Here is a 24,251-nt window from a genome sequence, read left to right on the forward strand (position 1 = left end):
CTGATTACTGTTTAAATGACACTGGTAGGGAAGGGGTTAACACTGGGGGGGAGGGGGGGGCATTAAGGGGTTAATTGTGTGTTCCCTCAGTGTGTTCTAACTTTGTGGGGATAGGACTGAATAGAAGAGGAGACATATTGTTTTTCCTATTTAGTAGGAACAAATGATATGGCTCCTCTCCTCTGACAGCACAGGGATTTGTGCACTCCGCATTTAATTGTGGAGACGTATATAAATATATATATTTTTTTGCTGGGCAGCTTGGCCCGCATGTAAATGTGGAGAACATATATAAAAATCTTATGCTGGACAGCTTGGCCCATAAGTAAATGTGGAGTCATACATGTGACAGACCCAACCAGGACAGGGGCTTTTTGGAGGGGACTCTATTCTTTGGGAGGGGGTATGCCCGGGGGGGAACCTTTGGAGTCATTTTACTTTGGATTCGAGTCCACGTCTCCCTGAAACACGCAGACTCTGAGGACCTGGATACAGATTTGGGGCCTCTGTGCCCAAACCAGCATTGACTGCTCCAACCCCCCTCCTCCTAGACTCAGAGACTCTAAGCTCAAGATTATAATCAGCTCAAAACCAGATATGTGCACTGCTAAAAAATGTGTTCATTTTTGTTTCAGTCCTCTTTTTTTTTTTAGTTTTTTGGGTCATTCGTTATGATTGCAATTCGTTAATTCGAAAAATCAAAAAATTCGAAAAACTATTAAATTCTAGGTATTGGAATTTCCTTTCAAATATGTCTGTTAGTGAACGTAAAGAATACAAATTCATCCGAACTTACGAATTATCCAAAATAACGAATGCCACATGTAAACAAATGGAACAGAACTAATTAATAATAAATAATAATAAAAAAGTTTTTATTATTCTTATTATCATTATTAATTAGTTATGTTCCATTCGTTTAGAGACGACATTCGTTATTTAGGATCATTCGGAACTTCGGATAAATTCGTATTCGTTACGTTCACCAACAGCCAAATTTGAAAGGAAATTCCAATACCTATAATTTAATAGTTAGTAATAGTTAAAGTTAATTTTTCAGATTTTTTTCGAATTTTCGAATCTCCGAAGTTTTTCGAATTTTTAACTTAACGAATAATCTGAAAAATTAGTTAAACTGGTTTTCGTGGACACTTTGGCAAGATCTTAACCCTAATCTCCCCTTAATATGGACCAACAAAATTAAATATCTGGGTATCTACATTTCCTCACCCACTGCTATTATACATTAAACGAAGCTCTGTTGATACAAAATATGAAAGCTAAAACTGAAAGCATGGGCTCAGCTCCCCCTCTCCCTGGTTGGGCGAATTCATGTATTCAAGATGAAGCTCTTGTCTTCTTTTCTCCATGTTCTTAGACATTCCCCAATGTGGATACCCAAGAAGGTGTTCCGTTTAATAAATACTACCCTGCTTGCTTTTCTCTGGGGCACGGGCCAGCCGAGATTTAAGTTGGCGATGTTGCAGAGACCTTGGAAGATGGGGGGAGGGGTTTGGCTTGTCCTGACCTACATGACTACTTCTTGGCAGCCCAGTTGTCACACGCACACAATTGGTTAGTCTCTGATGAGTCCAACGCTGCAGTGGTTCTGGAGGCAGCATGTTTGGGCTCCTGAGGCGTTGTGGAACCTAATCTATTGTGGACCCTTCTGCACCGGCGTGGTCAGCGTCTCTCTCTCTCTGCGCCCCAAGGCTTTCTGGACACATCTCACCACATGCTCCTCCTTTGGTTTAACCCGATACTGTCTGAGTTTATGTCAATTCCGGATCCTAATATCTGGGCAATTAAGGGTAATAAATATGTGGATCAGATTTGTACCAGGGGGGTCGATTGCAGACCTTTGATGGATTGAAACAGAAATACGAACTGCCTAACTCATATTTGTTTAGGTTCTTGCAGCTTAGGCATGCTTTTAGTGCTCAATTTGAGAACTCTCAAGTGTTTTTTTTATACTTGGTCTCTGGAAGACTTACTCAGAGATGGATCTGGAACCAAGCCTCTGTCCAACATATACAAAGCATTGTCACCTAATATACACACGGGACTTGAAACTCTTAAGGCCAAGTGGGTGGAGGACTTCCCTGGCATGGACATGGAGGACTGGGAAGAGGCATGGGAATGCTCCTTCACACAACTGGTTTCGGCAAGAGACAGACTAATACAGTTTAAGATCATGCATAGAGTGTATTACACACCCTCACATCTACATAAAATATACCCGTCTGTCCCAGCTTCCTGCTGGAGGTGTCTTGCTCCGTCGGCGAGTTTTATTCATGTATTTTGGACCTGTCCTCAAAATAAAAATTTTTTGGAGGGAGGTAGCTGCGGTTATTTCCACTTTCACCACCAACCAGGTCCCACTGATGGTGGAGGTGTGCCTGATGGTTCTTGTCAACCCTCTGGCTCATAGTCGAGCAGTAAGAACCCTTATTAGTCTATTATGCACGCAAGACCGTTGTACTCCGGTGGAAATCTTCTACTGCAACATCCGTCAATATCTGGAAATGGTTAATTAACTCTGCCTTCCCGTTGTACAAGGCCACTTACTTATCTAGAGGATGTGCAATTGCAAAAATTGTGGGACATATGGGTGGAATCCCCGTCTACAAATGTACACTCTGTAGATGACTAGTAAATGTCCGTACAATCATTCAACCATTCCTAGTTAACGGAACTTTGAAATCTGGGTAACTAAGGTCTGAGAGAGGATCTATCTTCATAGTGAGCTAAGCTCTGAAGTTTAACTGGAAAAACAGATATGTTTCAAACTACCTAGGTGGTCCGAGTGTACCAAGTTTTTATTGGTTGTGTTCTAGTTTTGTGTTGTTTTAGTAATATCTGCTGTTTGTACGTTCCAGCCTGGGTATGCCCAATAGGCTCTATTCTGTACCTTAATTGAAATACTGCAATAAAAAGAATTTTCAAAAAAAAACAAAAAACAAGTTTTTCGTGTATTCGGATATTTCCGAATTAACAAATTTGTCGAAATTAGTTAAAAAACGAATTCGGAAACAAAACGAATTGCACATGTCTACTCAAAACATCCTGATGCTGGGGTCTCCTGCTGTTATGTATAATCTGTTTACGAAGGGGTTATGTGTTTACCGTTACGTGTATTTCTCCCATTGTTAATTGAGTCACCTATTGTTCCTGTCTGTTTTCTAATCCTCCTGATGCAATTAGTCTGGTGTCAACTTTACCTCCTTACCCAACCATTGTATGTGTGATATTTGGTTTTATTGTTTATGTGGTGACTGCCCCTATTTTTTGAAATGTATAAAAAAATCTGTAGTTCTGTTCAATAAACAGTTATTCCTTTGGTTTCTACCCAAACATCTTGTCTGTGTACGATGCTTGGGGTAAAAGGGCTGGTATTACCTTTCGGTCTGCTAGGCGGTCCGTCACCATATACAAGCAAATTTTACCAGACAGCTTGGTCCATCCATATGTAAATGTGGAGACATATAAATAATCTGTGTCTGATAGCTTGGCCCGCACTTAAATGTGAAACCATATTTGCTGGACAGCTTGGTCTGCAAATAAAATATGGAGGCGTATGAAACTTTTACTGGACAGCTTGGCCCACATGTAAATGTGGAGACGTCATTTCTGGTGGACAGCTTGGCCCACATGTAAATGTGGAGACGTCATTTCTGGTGGACAGCTTGGCCCACATGTAAATGTGGAGATTTATAAACACAATTTTTACTGGCCAACTTGGCATATTGAACAGCTTGCCCAAGTGTAAACTGAGACATTTTTTGCTAGACATGTGTAAATGTGGCGTCATATATAAGAAAGTTTTACTGGAAAGGGGGACTGCTGGACAGCTTGGTCCACATGTAAATGTGGCGTTTTATAAGATATTTTTACTAGAAAACTTGCCCCACATGAAATGGAGACATTTTTGCTGGACAGCTTGGCCCGCATGCAAATGTGAGGAATTTTTATTTTTTTGATGGACAAATTGGCCCACATATAAATGTGGAGACATGCAATTTTTGCTGGACAGCTTGGCATACTAGACAGCGTGGTTGGAGACTTTTTTTTTTTTCTTGCAGGACAGCTTGGCCTGCATGTCTATTGGACAATATTAGCCAGTTTGGCCCACTTGGCTCACATGTAAACGTGGAGACATTATATTTTTACTGGACAGCTTGGCCTGAATATAAATATGGCAACATGTGTAAAGAATTTTTGTATGCACAGCTTGGCCTGGATGTAAATGTGAAGTCATAAATAAATTTTTGCTGGACAGCTTGACCCACATGTAAATGTGGAGATTTATTTTTATTTCTTGATGAACAAACTGGCCTACATGTAAATGTGGAGACATGCAATTTTTTTCTGGACAGCGTGGTTGGAGATTTTTATTTTTCCTGGATAGCTTGGGCCGCATGTGGAGTCAAGAAATATTTAAAGGGACAGCTTGGCCCACATGTAAATGGAGAAATGTTTTAATCTTTTGCAGGACAGCTTGGCCCGCGTGTAAATGTGGAGACAATTTTTTTTTTTTTAGGCCAGCTTGGCCCGCATGTAAATGAGTCAAGAAAATGTTACTGGACAGCTTGCCCCCACATGTAAATGGAGACTTTTTGCTAGACAGCTTGGCCCACACGTAAATTGGAGACATGCAATTTTTTACTGGACAGTTTGGCCCACTGGATAGCTAGGCCCACATGTAAATGTGGCGATATATATATAAAATCTAATTTTTGATGGACAGCTTGGCCCTCATGTAACGGGAGACATATATATTTCGTAAATGTGGAAACATAAATAAATTGGATATTTATATATTTCGATTATGAAGAAATGGAGTTCAAATATACTGAATACTGTCATTACCATATATATTTTATTTATATATATATATATATATATATATATATATATATATATATATATATATACACACACACACATACATACATATATATATATATATATATATATATATATATATATATAAATAAATAACAGTATGTTTATCACTATATTACAGTATTGATTTTACCTTAATACTGCTTTGGTCCAATCACAGCCACATTTGAATCCGTCAGCTCTACAAAAATGAAATATTAAAAAATAGCAATCAATAAGAGTACAAAGACAGATTTTGCAGCAAATGTAGAGATTTACCTGCGGTCCTTTTTTTTTTCTAGAGGTCTTCATTCTGATAGCCAGAATCAGTCAACTTCCTTTGAGCCCAAGTTGTCCTGGACCAACCCCCTCACCTGTGACTGGACAGTGAAAGGAGAAGCAGCACAGTGATGTCACTGGGCTCTCTCTTCCTATCAGCACGCTCTTTGCACAGAACATAGACTGATTGAACCCACTTCTTCAGAGCCCAAGTCATCCCGGACCAACCCCCAACCTTGAGATGGACAGTGAAAGAAGAAGCAGCACAGTGATCATGAGCTCATCCCTTGGTCACCCTGCTCTATCCTATCAGTATGCTTCTTGACAGCACATTAACTGATTGGCTCCTTGTGCTGCTTCTTTCCCTTCCACTCCAGCCCTGTTGTGCAGGGACTACAAGACACCAGGTCATGTTTGGGAACTTACATTACTTGTAAAATGGTGTATTAATAATGTATTAATGATTGCAGAGCTGCATTATTGTGTGCCTTTTAAAATCGGTCAGCACCCATTAAAAGTGTCTCTAAAAACCCAACAATGATCTTCTACAGTTTGTTCCCTTAAATATCTCATTGTAAGGGTTTACTTTTTTCAAAAAAGTACCGGTTGATGCTGCCAGAAATCTTATATGCTGATAGACATGTGCACTGACAAAAAATGTGTTCGTTTTCGTTTCATTCGTTTTTTTGCTTTTTTCGGAAATTCGAAAATTCGGGAATTCCGAAAATTCGGATTTTCAAATTTCCGAATTTTTGAATTTCCAGAATTTCCAAATTCCAAATTTACGAATTTTAGACTTTCCGAATTTTTGAATTTCCGAAATTAAAAAATTCGGAAATTCAGAAATTCGAAAATCTGAAAAAAAAGAAAGAAAATCCGAAATCCGAAATAACGAATGCCGTATCAAAACGAATGGAACGCAACGATCTAATAATAATAAATAATTATTATTATTTCAGATTTTAGGGTTTTTTCGAATTTTCAGATTTTCATTCTTTTGAATGTCCAGATTTTCATTCTTTTTTTTGGATTTTCGAATTTCCGAAATTACCGAAATTCGGAGATTCAGAATTTTGGAGATTCGGAATTTCGGAGATTCGGAATTTCGGAAATTCGCAAATTGGTAATTTCGGGAATTCAAAATTTTGGAAGTTCGGAAACGTGAAAATTCGAAAATTGAAAAATTCAGAAATTAATGAATTTGTCAAAATAAAAAACGAATTCGGAACTAAACGAATTGCACATGTCTATATGCGGATATCTTGTAAAGCACTCAGTTGCATTGATCGCAGCAATCCCTAAGTACTACAGAACACCTCTCTCTGTGTTACAGATATGTGAAGAGAGGGAGGTGTTCTGTAGTCCTTTTCCTAGGGTGAAAACCTGGGAAAAGTTACTGTTGTCATCCTAGGACAGGAAGTATGTAAATGACTGATTAAAAATAAAAGGAAAAATCACGGTTAAAAAAAAGAAATGCAGCCACCATATCTAAGGACTGGTAATATATTAGATTTTTGCTTCTTAAATTTAGATAAACTTTAATAATAATCCAAATTTTGCCTGCGATGCAAATAACATCATAGTAGGCCAGTCACTGGAAAAATACAGGAGCTGCTGTTCCCGTCTTTCTTCTGAAAGTGCTAGTTGCCCCAGCTTGACCTCGAAATGTATTTCCTCCATAAAGGTGTCCCTTTAACCATACCGGAAGGCGTGCAGGATCTCCCCCCGTCGTAGGTCAATCAGACTGAGCGCATCATCGCGGGAACAGCTGAGCAGCTGCGTCTGGTCCTGGCCGATGCTGAGGGAGGTGATCTTCTCCTCCATGGTCAACTCCCGGACACAATTCTCTGACCTGTACAGGGGAAGCAAGGAAAAGAACTTGGAGCAACGTTGGATGGAGAATACGGTGTGGAGCTCAGGCATCACATGTCTTGTGCTAAGGGCATAAAGGCCCCCTAGAACCCCCCCACCCCCACCCCACCCAGTAGTTGGTTATGGGTAAGATGCCTTGGATGAAGTGGAGCTTGTGCTCTGTTTGCCTGGAGGTGTTCACAACCTTTGTCTAAGGCATCTCACCCACCAGGCTCCATAACCAACCATTGCCTTAGCTACAGTTCCAAGTCTTTTTCTCTAAAGAAAGATTCAAACCCCAAAACAAATTGGATCATTTTTGTATCTACGTTCCCAAGTTAAGAAAAATTCTAATGATCAGAAGCTTCTGAGACCTTTCCTTACAACGTTCCTCACCAGTAAAACTAGAGTCCCGCCATGAGCAGGACCTCCCACATCCACACCAGCATAATGTTTTATTGTTGTGTCCCCAATGGGGAGACTTTCCCTCACCTCAGTGGCATATCATCCATGGGTGCATGGTGTTCACTGCACACGGGCCCCGAGGGGGGCCACCCACTGTGCTCTGACTCACCCTGCACCCATGGATGAAACAAGTCTGAGGCACTGAAACATAGCTGTCCCTGCCGGCATACTGGGTCTTGTCACTGCCTGCCCGCTGTCACTCTATGGGGCCCACCCTCTGTCACTGTCTGTACCCATCTGCAGTACAATACCCCTCCTAGGTCAGTCTGTACCCATCCCCAGTATAATATAGAGGGTTCACACTTGCCATCATTGCCCCCTTGTTTTGCACTGTACATTCCCTGTTTAACATGACCAAACTCTGTAAGTCATCTTAGACTCTATTTAACCACACCCCCTTTAAGCCAAACCCAATATATAGCGCAATTTAAACAACGCCCACTCCTCAGAGTCCCCCCCCCATGCCTAGGGCCCACTTTTGATCTCACACACACGGGCCCACTGATTTCATGATACACCCTTGCCTCCCCTCCTGTCCAAGTTTTACAATGAGTAAGGGGAGCATAAACCCCACAAAGGTTCTAACCCATCACCATTCCATCCAACACTATGAAAATCATTCGGCCTCAGTGACACTTTGCCCCCGATTGGGTACCTGCTGTCCCAGAACCGAATCTTCTTGTCGTGATGACCACTGATTGTGTACATATCGGAACAAACAACATCACTGCAATACGAGGAGACTGGAATTTGCCGGATACCTGGGGGGATAGGGGGATAGAGAGTGCAAGAGGAAAAGTCAGTTATTGTAACGGGCACAGGATGGCATAGATCTGTGAAAGCTCTGAAGGCCCATTTACAGCATTGTGTTCCCGTAACACAAGAACCATGAGCTCTGAAGGCCCAGTCACAGCATTGTGTAGACATAACACAAGAACCATGAGCTCTGAGGACCCATACACCGCTTAGTGTTTCAAAACTAGATTTATAGGATAATTATGGGACTTTTAAGGCATAGCATTTAGTAGAAAAATAAAATGTATTTCATTCATTTGAATTTAGACAAGATTAATCCATATAGTAGCAGATTATACTGAAATATACTACAATTGTAAAACAATCGATCCCAAATACTGCGATAACTGCATATAATAGTAATTCAAGCTCAACACGTTTCTTGGACATGTCCCTCTTCATCAGGAGCTATCAATGTAGACTTAACCGCTTAAGTGTTGCTGCAACACAAGAACCATGAGCTCTGAAGGCCCATTCTCTGCTTTGTGTTGCCATAACAAAAGAACCATGAGCTCTGAGGGACCATTCGCAGCTTCGTGTTGCTATAACACAAGACTAATGAGCTCTGCGGACCCATACACTGCTTAGTGTTGCTGCAACACAAGAACAATGAGCGCTGAGGGTCCATTTTCTGCTTTGTGTTGACATAACACAAGAACCATGAGCTCCGAGGGCCCATTCACAGCTTTGGGTTCCTGTAACACAAGAACCATGATCTCAGAGGGCCCATTCACAGCTTTGGGTTCCTGTAACACAAGAACCATGATCTCAGAGGGCCCATTCACAGCTTTGGGTTCCTGTAACACAAGAACCATGATCTCCGAGGGCCCATTCACAGCTTTGGGTTCCTGTAACACAAGAACCATGATCTCCGAGGGCCCATTCACAGCTTTGGGTTCCTGTAACACAAGAACCATGATCTCTGAGGGCCCATTCACAGCTTTGGGTTTCTGTAACACAAGAACCATGATCTCCGAGGGCCCATTCACAGCTTTGGGTTCCTGTAACACAAGAACCATGATCTCTGAGGGCCCATTCACAGCTTTGGGTTTCTGTAACACAAGAACCATGATCTCCGAGGGCCCATTCACAGCTTTGGGTTCCTGTAACACAAGAACCATGAGCTTTGAGGGCCCATTCACAGCTTCATATTGAGGGCAGGGCAGGTAAGGTGAGGGACAGAGGAGATGGGCCAGCACAAACAGTAATTAGACACTCCCAGAAGAGGACCTGAAGTAAGGGAGGGGATCAATCTTCCTAGTGTAGAGACATCACAAGTGAATAAATTTTTTTGGAAAGGTGGCGACAGGGTCTCTTTATTGCACAGCAATGCATTACATTTAAATTAACTGTGCTAGTGCAACACATAGATCGAATGGGCCCTCAAGCAGCACAAACCCTGCTCCATAAAGTCATTATAACAGTTAAATATGAATGAGATCAGTATTAACATCCGGTCTTACCATCACTTTCCACTATGGCTGGCTAAAATCAGAGTAGAAATATGGAACATTAAAATGAGGATTCAAGTCTCTCTGGTTATAGGAGTCACATGTAGTTTGTTGAAACTAAAAATGAATACAATGTATCTGCAGACTCAACACACAGGGAGCAAGAGAGGGAGGTTGCATAGCCCAGAGTTATGTTACAAGAGGCTGTAGTCCCTCTGCTGTGTAAAGTCTGCGGAACTGGGCTGAAATAGATTACATGGAGGTGTCCAAGGTTCTCAAGGTCTCCACTGTCTTTTTTCACACTCCCCTGGGCTGCAGCAAAGTTACCCACAATCTGCAGGTTTGCCCATCTCTGCATTCACCACCAGATGCTCCTCCAGATCTAAGCCAATCAGAAGCCACAAATGCTAGCCTGATATCATGGGGTGAAAACGAGCCACAGGACAGCTGTAATTCTTGGCCTGGAGTCAACAAAATGGTGCCTCTGGCCATTGGTCACCAGGACAGGAAATGAGGCGAGATGGCCTCATAAACCCCAATAGGGGGATCTACCCATCCCTCCTCTATGGGGCTCATGGTCAAAAATCATGAATGGGATTCCTCCTTAAAGCCAAAGTTTAGCCAAAACTTTTTACATTTTTGCCCACGTCTGCCTCCATTTCACACCCTATGACCTCCTTAGTTTCATGGGACCATGGGGTGTCACAGACAGGAAGTGATGCAAAATCTCCTCAACGGACAGAAAAGAGATACATGATTGAGAAACCAACCCTTTCCTTGTCTATTACAAATATTGAGTAACAATTTTTATTGCATTGGCCACACATCATACAGATTTCCCCTCACGTCCTGTCCTGATGACACATTTTAATCTGTACCTGCATGGCGACAGCATGTTACTGATCCGAGGATAGGAGATTAGGGACCTCAGATTGGTGGGACTGCAAAGCACCCCTCACCACTGGGCCGTGAAGGGCAATCTCCATAAAACTTTATTATTCTAGGACAACTGCAAACAGTCCTAACTGGGACCTCCTCGGCTGATGGGTTTCACCCAAATTGGGTATAATCTCTGGGTGAAACGTGTCAGCAGGGGGGGTCCCAGGTCTGCCTCTTCGCAGTTGTCCTGGAATAATAACGTTTTACATGCGTTTGGACCTAACAATGTTGGCCGTAACTGTATGGGGTGAGGAGGAGCCCCTGCTTGATGTTTGCACAGGGTCAGCTGAAGGAGTGGTTCACTATACAGGACTTGACAGCAATCTTCATTAGTAAAGGCAATATCCATACATGTCCAGTACATTGACACTGCTTCTGCTGCTGGAATCCAGGAAGGACTCCGTTTAAAATATTCTGCAGCCAGGCTTGTGGGATAAAAAGGACAAGAATTTGACCACTTTTTGGCACTCGGAAAAGGATAGACATTTTGGGAGGATGCGTTACCCAACTAAGTTTCACTCAATCACAAATCTTAAACCCAATGGATCTGTACCATTTACTGACTTTCCAAATCACAAGCAATTAGCAGACAGGAAATTTTTACTTCTCTTCCTCAAAAGATATACGATGTATGGTTAGGTCACACAGCTTTGACTCACAGGCTGCTTTCTGCAGGTCCCACTCCCTGATGGTCCGATCCATGCTGCAGGTGACCGCACGATGCACTGACATCTTAAACTTGGCTGCCGTCACTTTCCCGGTGTGTCCTGTCAGAGTTTCCTGAAAATTAAAAATTGTGCTACTCAATAAGGAGGAATTGAGCCTTTTTGTGCTGAATAGGCCCCATTTAGAAGCTATTACTAGGCAAAGATCAGCCTAGGCGATGAAGTCTCCTGAGATACGTGATGAGCATATCCTAGGAAACTTCAGAGCAGAGGACTATTCATCTTCACCTAGGCAAGAACGGAGGATGGGGGTCACAGAGCTTTGCCTGGAGATAGGATTTAATTAGGGCATATATGGCTTCAAGATCCATACAGCAGCCGGAGGAGGGTGGTCCAAATGGTGGGTCATCAGGGGACCAAGCTGTCTGAACCAGGCAGGAAACTCCCAATGAAGTCTTCAATGAAGATGTCGGACCTGGTGCATGACAGCGACGTGGCAGCTCACAATAATACAACACTGGACTCACTGGCCAAGAAATTGTGCATAATGCAAACAAAAAAGGTATAATAAACACTGGGTATCCTCACTAGAGCGCCCTTCCACCAAACAGACACCCCCACCGCGCCAATGCCTCTAAATAAACTCAAATAGTGGTGTGAACCAATGTTAGGTGGTGAACACCCAAAACATCCAATTCCTTACTCTCACAAATAGTGTTGACCAGTGTTAAATGGTGTGTATAAAATGTAATGAAAACGTGAGAATTGATAAAAACAAGCGAAAATAGGAACAGCTGCCCCTTTAAATTATAAAGTATACAGGCACAATATTTACTCCACCATGCCACTGCTAGCCCAATACTCCCCTAGAGGCACATGGAATAAATATGGGGCGCTTCAAATATAAATAAGTGTAACCAAAAAACTGTGTATAGCACAATAGTGGTGGAACCCTCCTACTGTGTTTTGTGCTGCACATAACAAGTGTAGTGTAGTGTAAACCAGCAAAACCATTTATTAAAACCACTGCAACCTTCAACTGATGCACTCACATTGTACATTGTACAAAAGATAAAACAGCAGAAATCATTTGTGGATCACATCAATCTTCAAGCAATCTTCAAACAGGTGTAACTCAAATAATAAACAACTGGTGGTCACGGCGGACCCGAGGTGTGCTTTCTCTGGGCTGCAGTATCACTGCAATCTCACCCTCCCTTCAGCTCTCCTCCGCTCCTCCGTCCACTAAAACTTCCTGATTCCTGTGTAGTTCAACTGCGCTGTGTGTCACGTCTCACAGCCACAAATGATTTCTGCTGTTTTATCTGTTGTACAATGTGAGTGCATCAGTTGAAGGTTGCAGTGGTTTTAATAAATGGTTTTGCTGGTTTACACTATTGGAGCATTTTATTTTCTTACATGTGGATCCATATAACAACTATCCTCCTGGACATGTATCTTGCCATTTTTTACACCTGAGTGTGGTAAAACTTGCGTTTTTTGCCTTGCATGAAAGTGCTGGCATTGTAACTCGGTGAGTGCATTTCTGGAGGGTGTGATTCACTGAGCACAGGGGTGAGGTGGAAGACACACGAAGACACTTAAATGTATGCAGCTGATTTACACTGGATGTGATCACAAGCAGTTCCTCTTGGATGGATCTGATTCATATGGACTGTCATTTAATGTTTTGAGATGTCACAGCATGGAATGCAGTGATTTCACAGAGTGTTTCACGTGAATGTCACAATTATTCATTTAATGTGTGTTATTTGTTACGTGCAGCACTAAACACAGTAGGAGGGTTCCACCACTATTGTGCTATACACAGTTTTTTGGTTACACTTATTTATATTTGAAGCGCCCCATATTTATTCCATGTGCCTCTAGGGGAGTATTGGGCTAGCAGTGGCATGGTGGAGTAAATATTTTGCCTGTAAACAAAAAAGGTAAGCTGGAAAACACCCATTCTACCACCCATTTTTCACCCATTCTCCAGATTTTTTTTTTCTACATTAAATACCTTCTAAAGCTCTTTTATGGACATCAAAGTCCACTATCTGTGTCCCTCGCCATTACCACCTCCAGAGACAATGACTGAGTGAACCAACGCTGCTGCAGTCTGTTTCCCGCATTGACTGGTTGCCTCTTTTTATGTCATCATGCTGTGCAGTCCTCTGGAGCCTAAGAGAACACCTTATGCCTAAGAACAACCAATAGGAAAGGTCCATGCCACCCAAGAAGGGGCGCTGTCATCTGAATAAGGCCAATTCTCTTCTGCAGTGAAAATGGTAGAAGACTCAAGATCCGGCATGACACATGACCAAGGATTTAGGCAATTAAAGGAGGCTTTGAGATAAAGTTTCTTTTAATACTGATTCAACTGGGGGGTAGGGGGTTAATTCCCGAAATTCGGTTTAAATAGAGGTCTATAGAGGCTTCACCCACTCGGAACTGCCTACTACAAGGTCTATAGAGGCCCTACCCACTCAGAATGGTCTACTACAAGGTCTATAGAGGCTCCACTCACTCAGAATGGCCTACTTCAATGTCTATAGAGGCTCCACTCACTCAGAACTGTCTACTAACCCTTCTCTTTAGAGAAGCCTACCCTACCCACACCCAACAACTGTTTTTTAATTTTCTCCATCAGCTCACCCCCCACAGTTATTACCTTTTGTTTCCACTTGACCCTCCCCTCTAGATTGTAAGCTCTAACAAGCAGGGACCTCTGATTCCTCCTGTATTGATTTGTATTGTAAGTGTACTGTCTGCCCCATGTTGTAAAGCGTTGCGCAAACTGTCGGCGCTATATAAATCCTGTTTAATAATAGTAATAATAATACTACAAGGTCTAATAGAGGCCCTACCCACTCAAAACCAATCATTACAAGGTCTATAGAGGCTCCACCCACTCAGAATGGTCTACTACAAGGTCTATAGAGGCTCCACCCACTCAGAATGGTCTACTACAAGGTCTATAGAGGCTCCACCCACTCAGAACCACCTAGTACAACGTCTATAGAGACTCCACCCACTCAGAACCACCTAGTACAAGGTCTATAGAAGCTCCACCCACTCAGAACCACCTAGTACAAGGTCTATAGAGGCTCCACCCACTCAGAACAACCTAGTACAAGGTCTATAGAGGCTCCACCCACTCGGAACCGCCTACTACATGGTCTATAGAGGCTCCACCCACTCAAAACTATCAACTAAAAAGGTCTAATAGAGGCCCTACCCACTCAGAACCAACCACTACAAGGTCTATAGAGACTCCACCCTCTCAGAATGGCCTACCATAAGGCCTTTAGGGGCTCCATCCACTCAGAACTGTCTACTACAGGGTCTATAGAGGTGTACCCACTCAGAACCAAACACTACAAGGTCTATAAAGGCTCCACCCACTCAGAACCATCTAGTACAAGGTCTATAGACGCTCCACCCACTCAGAACCACCCATTACAAGGTCTATAGAGGCTTCCCCCATTCGGAACTGCATACTACATGGTCTATAGGGGCGCCACCCACTCAGAACCACATAGTACAAGGTCTATAGTGGCTCCACTCACATGGAACTGCCTACTACATGGTCTATAGAGGCTCCATCCACTCAGAACCATCTACTACAAGGTCTATAGAGGCTCTACCCACTCAGAACTATCTACTACAATGTCTAATAGAGGCTCTACCCACTCAGAATCAATCACTACATGGTCTATAGAGGCTCCACCCACTCAGAATGGCCTACTACAAGGTCTATAGAGGTGTACCCACTCAGAACCAACCACAAGGTCTATAAAGGCTCCACCCACTCTGAACTGCCTACTACATGGTCTATAGAGGCTCTGCCCACTCAGAACTATCTACGACAAGGTCTATGGAGGGTCTACCCACTCAGAACCAACCGCAATGTCTATGGAGGGTCTACCCACTCAGAATGGCCTACTTCAAGGTGTATAGAGGCTGCACCCACTCAAAACTACCTACTACAAAATCTATAGAGATGTGTGCAGATATCTTGCTGGGCACATCCTTCTCACCTAGGTCAAGATGCAAAAATTAAAAATGAAAAGTTAAAGAAAAGATTTATTGTTGAAAAAAATTCCAATTGTGTAGAAAGGAGGAGGGAGGAGCCAGAAGAGAGGAAGTCACACTCACAAGTGAAGGTCTGCTTTACATAAATTTGTAAAAAGACATACAGTTCAAGGCACAAGATTCTCCCTGTGAAGGGTGCAGAATACAGCCCCCTGCCAGCCCCCCTGACCAGCCATGATCTACCTGCATTGCATAGAGAAGCACAAAGACCCAGTGATGACATCACCAGATCTAAAATAAGGTATGTGATGAAATTGTATTTACTGAAAAATAAAAATTTAATTATCGTATTGACATTCAGAGGGGACCAGGGAAGGCAAGATGGAAGCAGATTAAACGTTAGCCTTTTAATAGGGGAAGACGTCTAGTGTCCATTTACCAGCCTGGCACAGAAGATCAAAAAAAAAAAAAGAGCGGACCTTACCTTGGATCTACCATCCAGTTTCCAGAGATGAGCCGAGCCATTAAAAGACGCTGCCAGGAGCTGCAGACCCTGGAGGAGAAAAGGAATTATCGAGAATGGCAGATATGGATACAGCTAAGCTACAACATAATCATACACATGAATGCGCTGTAGGGGTGTAGGATTAGCCTAAAAAGTCCATAGGTCCAAAGATATCCATGGCAGCTCCTCAAAAGAGACCGAGGTAATCTCTGCAATATATAAAGGAAACAGCAGAGGGCGTCAACTAAGTGCAGTATTCAGGAAAATACTTTTCCTATATACTGCCCTTAGTCTGTGCCCTCTGCTGTTTCCTTTAGACCCAAGAGGAGAGCAGAGTGTACCATCAGAAGTAGGACAGAATGAGATATCATACACATTATCTCTCTAACCGAGTCCAATCATCAATATCAGGTCTCTTTGGGGCTGATTTACTAAAACCAAAGAGTGCAAAATCTGGTGCAGCTCTGCATGGTAGCCAATCGGCTTCTAACTTCAGCTTGTTAAATTAAGTTTTGACGAAAAAAAAAAAAGTGCTATACAGAGAACACGGTCACATCGGTCTCTGTACCAGAGGAGCTTACACTCTAATGCCCCCCCCCCCCCCCCCCAGTCACACACTATTATTATTATTATACATTTATATAGCTCTGACATATACCGTGAAAACTAGTCATGAAAACTAATCATCACTATGGACACATACCTCGGGATCAAATTCTATACTGGTGATTCCTCCGTTACTTCCTTGTAGGGTCTGGTGCATCTGAAGCTGACCTGTATAAAAGGAGACAAAAAATATTACACAATGAAATATAAAACGTGGCTTCTTATCATCGGCCTTCACCCTCTGAGGAACAATTGTATTATAAGTATATATGTCTTTTAAAGTGGACCTGTCATTCTCTTCACCAGTCTGTAAGAATAAATCCCTGACAGGTCACTATAAACAGCAACAGTATCGTTTTTCAGAAAAACTCCACCTTTTATCACTAAAAAGTTGTCACTGGAGCTCCAGTCAGTGACTTTACCTAGGCCGAAGCATTTCCTCAGTCTCACCTCCCTCAGTGATCAGACTGTAACTTTGGTGCCACATTGTACAAGGTCTATAGTGGATATACCCACTCAGAACTGCCTACTACAAGGTCTATAGAGGCATCAACCTCTCAAAACCAACCACTACATAGTGTACAGCGGCTCCACCCACTCAGAACCACCTACAAGGTTTAGAGAGGTTCCTCCCCCTCAGAACCAACCACTATAAAGCTCTATAGTGGCTATACCCACTCAGAACTGCCTACCACAAGATCTAGAGAGGCCCTACCCACTCAGAACTGTCTACTGCAAGGTCTTATAGGCTCCCACTCAGGAACAACCACTACAAGGTCTACAGAAGCTTCATCCACTCAGAAATGCCTATTATAAGGTTTATACCCACTCAAGACTGCCTACTACAAGATCTATAGAGACCCTACCCATTCAGGACTACCAACTACAGGATCTATATAGACCCTACCCACTCAGAACTGCCTACCACAAGATCTAGAGAGGCCCTACCCACTCAGAACTGTCTACTGCAAGGTCTTATAGGCTCCCACTCAGGAACAACCACTACAAGGTCTACAGAAGCTTCATCCACTCAGAAATGCCAATTATAAGGTTTATACCCACTCAAGACTGCCTACTACAAGATCTATAGAGACCCTACCCATTCAGGACTACCAACTACAGGATCTATATAGACCCTACCCACTCAGAACTGCCTACTACAAGATCTAGAGAGGCCCTACCCATTCAGGACTGCCTACTACAAGATCTAGAGAGGCTCCATCCACTCAAAACTGCCTACTATAAGGTCTTATAGGCTCCCACTCAGGAACAACCACTACAAGGTCTGAAGAGGCTTCACCCACTCAGAACTGCCTACTACAAGGTCTTAGAGGCCCCCACTCTGGACCAACCACTACAAGGTCTACAGAGGCTCCACCCACTCAGAACCACCTACTACAAGGTCTATAGAGACCCTACCCATTCAGGACTGCCTACTACAAGATCTAGAGAGGCCCCATCCACTCAAAACTGTCTACTATAAGGTCTTATAGGCTCCCACTCAGGAACAACCACTACAAGGTCTGAAGAGGCTTCACCCACTCAGAACTGCCTACTACAAGGTCTTAGAGGCCCCCACTCTGGACCAACCACTACATGGTCTACAGAGGCTCCACCCACTCAGAACCGCCTACTACAAGGTTTATAGAGACCCTACCCGCTCAGAACTGCCTACTACAAGATCTATAGAGGGCCTACTTACTCAGAAATGCCTACTACAAGGTCTATAGAGGCTCCACCCATTCTGAACTGCCTACTGCAAGGTCTAGACTCCACCCAATCAGAAGTGCCTACTACAAGATCTATAGGAGGCTCTACCCATTTAGAAGTGCTTACTACAAGATCTATAGAGGCTCCACTCACTCAGAACTGTCTACCACAAGGTCAAAAAGCTCCACCCACTCAGATCCACCCACAACGAGGTCGAAAAAGGCTCTACCCACTCCAAGCAACCCACGAGGACTATAGCGGTCCCACCTATTCAGAACCACCCACTACAAAAATTCTAAAAAGGCTCCACCTACTCAGAACCGCCCACTACAAAGTCTATAAATGTAATCTGGCTGTGGATGAGAGATGCGGGTGTGGCTGTGACTGGACTGATTGATCTCATCAGAGCTTCTACAGGCCACTGGCTGGCTTTCAGAGAGTCAGTGAAGACATTCAGAAGGTGATCAGATCGGGGGGGAGCAATAACAGTAGCACCAGAAACCATACTGTGCTTCCTGTTCTGTGCCACAGATACCTTGTCTCACGTGGGCACATTGAGGTTTTGCCTTCTATGTGTTTGAGCGTGCTAGGGAGTTAAAATTTACAATAATTTATCCTGTCTGTACTGTGCTGCCAGATCTCATTAATAGCTGTACACTATGTATTTCCTTATTTTCTATTCTTTTGTATATTTTTTCGGAGTCATTGGTTGATGCTTATATCCCCTGATGAAGCCATGAGGCGAAACATGTCAAGATAACATATGAATATCAAATGTTTGCTCGACCGGAAACATTTTCTATATGACCACCATAATGGAAATGTCAAACAAGGCTCAACGAACTGGTATGTTTGTTGGTTTTTAATCATGTTCATAATACATTTATATAATTTTTATATATGTATGGTTTCCATTATTATCTGTAAGCACTGTGATAATCCCCTCCCAACTCTCTCTATTTGAATATGTAATGTCCTCAATGTCCACTTTAAGAGGAGAGTAGAGATTCACCTCCAACAATATACCAAAGCTTCACCATTCGGTCTGCTCCTCCGGTGGCCACCATCTTGGAATTAGGGCTAAATCTGACCGCGTGGATCTCAGAATCGTGGATTTCCTGGAGTTCATAAGAAGAGATTGTTTGTAACATATTATATTACTTCTTTAGCGTTTTTTTTTTTTTTTTTCTTGTCTGGGACTCAGACCAGTGCTGCAAAGCATTTTAATATTTGCATAACTCCTTCCAAGAGCTGACCCGCTGCTTGTATCAGGGATGAGGAAAGGAGTACTGGGGCAGGGTGCTGTTATGTTTTCAGGAAGCTATGTACAGCACCCTGCCAGCCCCTCCCACCAGACATGATCTGCCTGCATTTCATAGAGAAGCATAGAGAACCTACTGCACACAATACTACCCAACCGTGCACCCTCACAGAGCCGGGGCTCGCACACCCTCCATGGAAATGCCAGACAGCATGTCAATGAAGACTCACCTTACTGTAGAGTGCTCTCCTAGGTAGACTACATATGACACACACCGAGCGCGGGTGATACCAGCACTCTTCCATCTCGCAACCTGTCCGATCTCTCCTGAAATTTAAACTACACACAGAGCATGGAATCACCAAACCAATAAGGGACACAGACAAACAATTTTACAGGGTCCCCCCAACCAGAAGGTGAGATTGCAGTTATAGGTGGAGTCTGGTCATGCTCTGGCTTCTTATATCCATTATGATAACCATGTGCTGTAGGTAGGAAGCATGCAGCCAGTGTGTGATTTAAAGGGAAGCTACTTCTAGTAAATACATGTTTTGTTATTATATCCTTTACTTGAATGTAATATTTGATGGGAACTAATGATGGATTTGCTGTACCATATTTCGATTACCAAATTCCACATATAGAATTGGTAATGGCTAACTGTATATTAGGATGTGTCAGTATCATTCCAGATTGAAATGAAAATACACATTTCAGGAAAGAAATATGGGGAATGAAATGAGGTGACATCTTGACGATCGCCTGGTGCTGATTTGGAAGAAGCATGTAGCAAGTAAGGGCAGAACTGCTGATGCATAGACTTGGTCGGTGATCGAGAAAGCCATGAAGGTCATCAATGTCTTATTTCTTCCATGACACATTCACTTAAGCTCAATCAGCCTCAGAGAGGGTCTGTTTCCAAATGCAGAGTGGTGGGACCTGTATCTCTCAATGTGCTCCAAGAAACTGATTTTAAGATAAGTACAAATATCCCATTTTCTTTCTCGCCCATTGAGGGACAGGAAATCGGATACTGATGGGACATCCAAAAGCAGTCCAACTAAGGGATGGACAACACAGCAAAAACCCACTAAAAGGCTTCCCTAGTGGAGTGGGGACTGCCTGTTGCCCAGGAGCCACCTGAAGAACCAATGCTCAAAAACTGAATGGATGAGGTGGACCCCCCCCCCCCCAGCCATATAAGGAAAACTGGACAACCTGACCAGAAGGGAAAGATCCACCAGAACCGGATGGAAAAGGTCATCACAAGAGGAACATACAGAACTGAGCCAGCAAGAAACTGAGCAACCAGAATCCACCAAAAAGCAGGTGGAAAAATGACAAACCCCTAAGCATGGGAGATGTGGTCAACAGAAAAAATAATGAGCACAATCCTTATAAGACAACGATCCCAAAGGGAACCTAGTACTAAAAAAACAGGTTCAAGCAGGAATGAACAACTGGTCTGCTTGGGAAGGCCTGACATCCCTAACCCTTAGGAAGATGGATATAGAACTACGTGACTAAAGGGGGTTGCCAAGTCAGGCAACCAATCTCCCAAAGTGAGGTAAACCAAGGAATGTACAGCAAAAGTCTAACCCAACATGGGTTTAAAGTGGCCTATGGGGCCACTACAATCAAGGGGATTGATCCCAGACAACAATGGAGCACAGAATATAGCAGTTCATGCCTAATCCTCTGGATTAGTGGCACCCATGTACCTCAATGGACCCCATGAAATGGATTTCACAGTAACTACAAAAGATCTCTTTTAATTTTCGTTCTCATCCATAGAGGGACAGGAATTCAGATATAGGTGGGACATTCACAAGAAATCCAAATGGGGGGTGAACAACACAGCAAAAAAACTGTTAACAGACTTCAGAGGACTGGGGACTGTGTGTAGCTGAGAAGTCACATGGAGGTAACCAGATAAGGGGAACTGGGCAACCTGACCAGACAGGAGAGATCAACGAGACCAGGATGGAAAAGGTCATTACTAGAGGGAAATACAGGAACTGAGCCAATGAGAAGCCGAGCAACTAGAAACCACCAAAAAGCAGGTGGAACAATGACAAACTCCTAAGCGTGGAAGATGTGGTCAACAGAAAAAATAATGAGCACAATCCATAGAAGAGAATGATCCCAAAGGGAACCTAATACTAAAAAAACAGGCTCAGGCAGGAAAGAACAACTGGTCTGCGTGAGAAGGCCCAAGGCCCGATATCCCTATTAGGAACATGGGAACAGAACTAAGTGACCAAAGGGGGTTGCCTAACTTTGTGAAGAGATCCCAAGAAACTGGTCGGGGATCTGGGCAACCCGACCAAAAAAGGAGAGATCCACCAGACCAGGATCGAATATCTCATCACCAGAGGGGAATGACTCCACATGAAAGAAGATATTGAAACTGAGCCAGCAAGAGGACGAGCAACCATAATCCAACAAAAAACAAGTGGATTAATGAGGTCAACAGAAAAAAAAAAAGTAGTATTAAACTAGTATTAAAAAACAGGTTCAGGCAGGAATAAACAACTCGTCTGCATGGGAAGGTCCAAGGGATGACATCCCTAGCCCTTAGGAACATGTCGATAGAACTACGTAACCAAAGGGGGTTGCCTAGCTTGGCAACCAACCTCGCTAAGTGAGGTAAACCAGGGATTGTATAGCAACAGTACAACCCAGCACTCAACGAGGGTGTGACGTGATGCCTGAGGCCAATAAAACCCAGGGGATTGATCCCACAAAGTCATTGTGATTGAAAGATTGATACAAGGAAGCCACCTTTACAGGGATAGGCATACAAGAAAGTTAGACCACAGCCCCAAGGCTGGTGAAATGGGAACCACTGAGAGACACCAGAAAAAAAAGGAAAACATCCTCTCGGATATCCCAAGGAAACACTGGAACCTGTAAAAGAATACACCAGTTCCTGCCTAACCTACACCACAGCCATGGGTCTAGAAAGTTTTGACACCCCCTGGAAACCTACTCAATGCAGGATCCCTGACCTGGATGGAACTGTTTTTCAGAAGGAACAGATGGGTAGGGATACTCCAGGTAGTAACATGTTCCCTGTATGGGAGAAAGAAGCCACTTCAATCGCCTGAGGAGACTACCTGGTCTCTAGAGACAGGACTGCAGCCCTGCTCAGAAATCAAACCTGCAACTTCAGAGAGAGGAGCTAAAAAAATTCGGGATGCCACAGAACAGCCGGAGGCCATCCTGAGAGGGGGTTCTATGGACAAGGGAGCTAGAAAATGTGTGGACTGCTTTAAATTCAACCACCTCACCCACAACAGGTGGCTGAAAAACCTGGAATGCAGCTAGGCCCGATTCAGGGTAGATCTTGCGGGAGTTAAGCCCTCAGCGAAAGTCCTACCTACAAGGATCCATAAAGCTGTCTTACAGGAAGTCACCAGGGCATCCCAAAGTGGGGATGCCAAGAGTGGCCACTAGGCCGAACATAAAAGCCAATGCTTTAAGCAATAGCTAGATAGTCCAAGGCATACTGAGGGTCCAGGACTTCAGCCGGGTAGAGGTAATCTAGAGCTGGTTCTGGCTGACTGGTGCATCAGGGATTACCATCAGAAAGGAGAGAACCTAAATGGACCATGTACCATGAGGAGCTGATCATGTTCCAAGGACAGGAGGCCTTCTTAACAGAGGGAGTTGTGGGCCAGAAGGAGCACATCTCCAGATTCTGATTTAACAGATGGACTGGATAATTAAATACTGAAAAACAACCAGAATTCCCCCTTAAGGCCTGATCTATGGGTGGATAAGACTCCACCCATAAGCGACACCCAGCACGTTATTTTACTGCATTACAAATACTGTAATGACAAATAAACTGCATTACAAATACTGTAATGACAAATAAACTGCATTACAAATACTGTAATGACAAAAAGACTGCATTGCATATAAGCATTTTATATACATAAAATATATTAAAATAGCATTTATAGAAAATACATTTTCTATAAACAGAAATACAAATAAGAACACCTCATTTCAAATAGGGATTTTATACAGTATCTAAACAGGTAAATAGGGCTGTAAAATAAAATGTAAAATGTTTAAAAATGTATAGAAAACACGTTATATTTAAATAACATTTTCTATTTAACAAAATGGAGATATATATATATATATATCTATAGATAGATCTATCTATCTATCTATCTATCTATCTATCTATCTATATAGAGATATAGATATATATTTATTATATATATATATATATATATATATATAAACTGAATATAGGAACATGGTGGGAAGGTGTGAGTGCCTTCATCCCAAAGTCAAATGGAAACAGGATACCCTTCAAAGAACAGGGACTATTCATTGGTACTACAGACAATTAAGCTCCAAGATTAAATAAAATAAATTACAAATTAAAAAAAAACTGCAATATAAATGGCCGTTTTATATTTAAAGGGATACATTTGGTTATAAAATAAAATAATTTTTCACAAACTCACAAAGCAGGGGGTGGGGAACTGCAGTTACACATTGTACAAGAGCTCTGAGAGCTGATTGGAGGGAAGGGAGGAAGGGACACATCCGCCTTCACACAGCTGTGGCTATCAATCACAGACTATGTGCTGGAGCTCCCTCCCCTCAACTTTTTAGCTCTTGGTTTTGGGAAAAACTTGTCAGAAGGGACTCATGCTGATAGTAGAGGAACTAGACAGCAGAGATAAATGACACTTGTTGACACAGTGCTTTGGAAAGACACAGATACACACTATAGAGAAATCTGAGATTTATAGCCACTTTAAACCTGATATTTT

At 42.8% G+C, this 24,251-nt stretch overlaps 1 protein-coding gene across 2 annotated transcripts in view; it reads right to left on the minus strand.

Annotated features, from left to right (window-relative positions):
- The window catches only part of ATG16L2 (autophagy related 16 like 2), a 103,273-nt gene that overhangs the window by 28,287 nt on the left and 50,735 nt on the right, over nucleotides 1-24,251 (minus strand). For both annotated transcript variants that reach the window (XM_073612614.1, XM_073612613.1), the window contains 8 exons: nucleotides 19,680-19,788; nucleotides 19,201-19,306; nucleotides 16,576-16,646; nucleotides 15,852-15,920; nucleotides 11,324-11,444; nucleotides 8,135-8,240; nucleotides 6,866-7,015; nucleotides 5,039-5,086 (listed from right to left, as the gene is read on the minus strand). In XM_073612614.1, coding sequence (XP_073468715.1) covers nucleotides 5,039-5,086; nucleotides 6,866-7,015; nucleotides 8,135-8,240; nucleotides 11,324-11,444; nucleotides 15,852-15,920; nucleotides 16,576-16,646; nucleotides 19,201-19,306; nucleotides 19,680-19,788 — 780 coding nt within the window. The remainder of the gene's footprint in view (nucleotides 1-5,038; nucleotides 5,087-6,865; nucleotides 7,016-8,134; nucleotides 8,241-11,323; nucleotides 11,445-15,851; nucleotides 15,921-16,575; nucleotides 16,647-19,200; nucleotides 19,307-19,679; nucleotides 19,789-24,251) is intronic.

The sequence above is a fragment of the Aquarana catesbeiana genome, linkage group LG02 (assembly GCF_042186555.1).
Source record: "Aquarana catesbeiana isolate 2022-GZ linkage group LG02, ASM4218655v1, whole genome shotgun sequence".
NCBI lineage: Eukaryota > Metazoa > Chordata > Amphibia > Anura > Ranidae > Aquarana > Aquarana catesbeiana.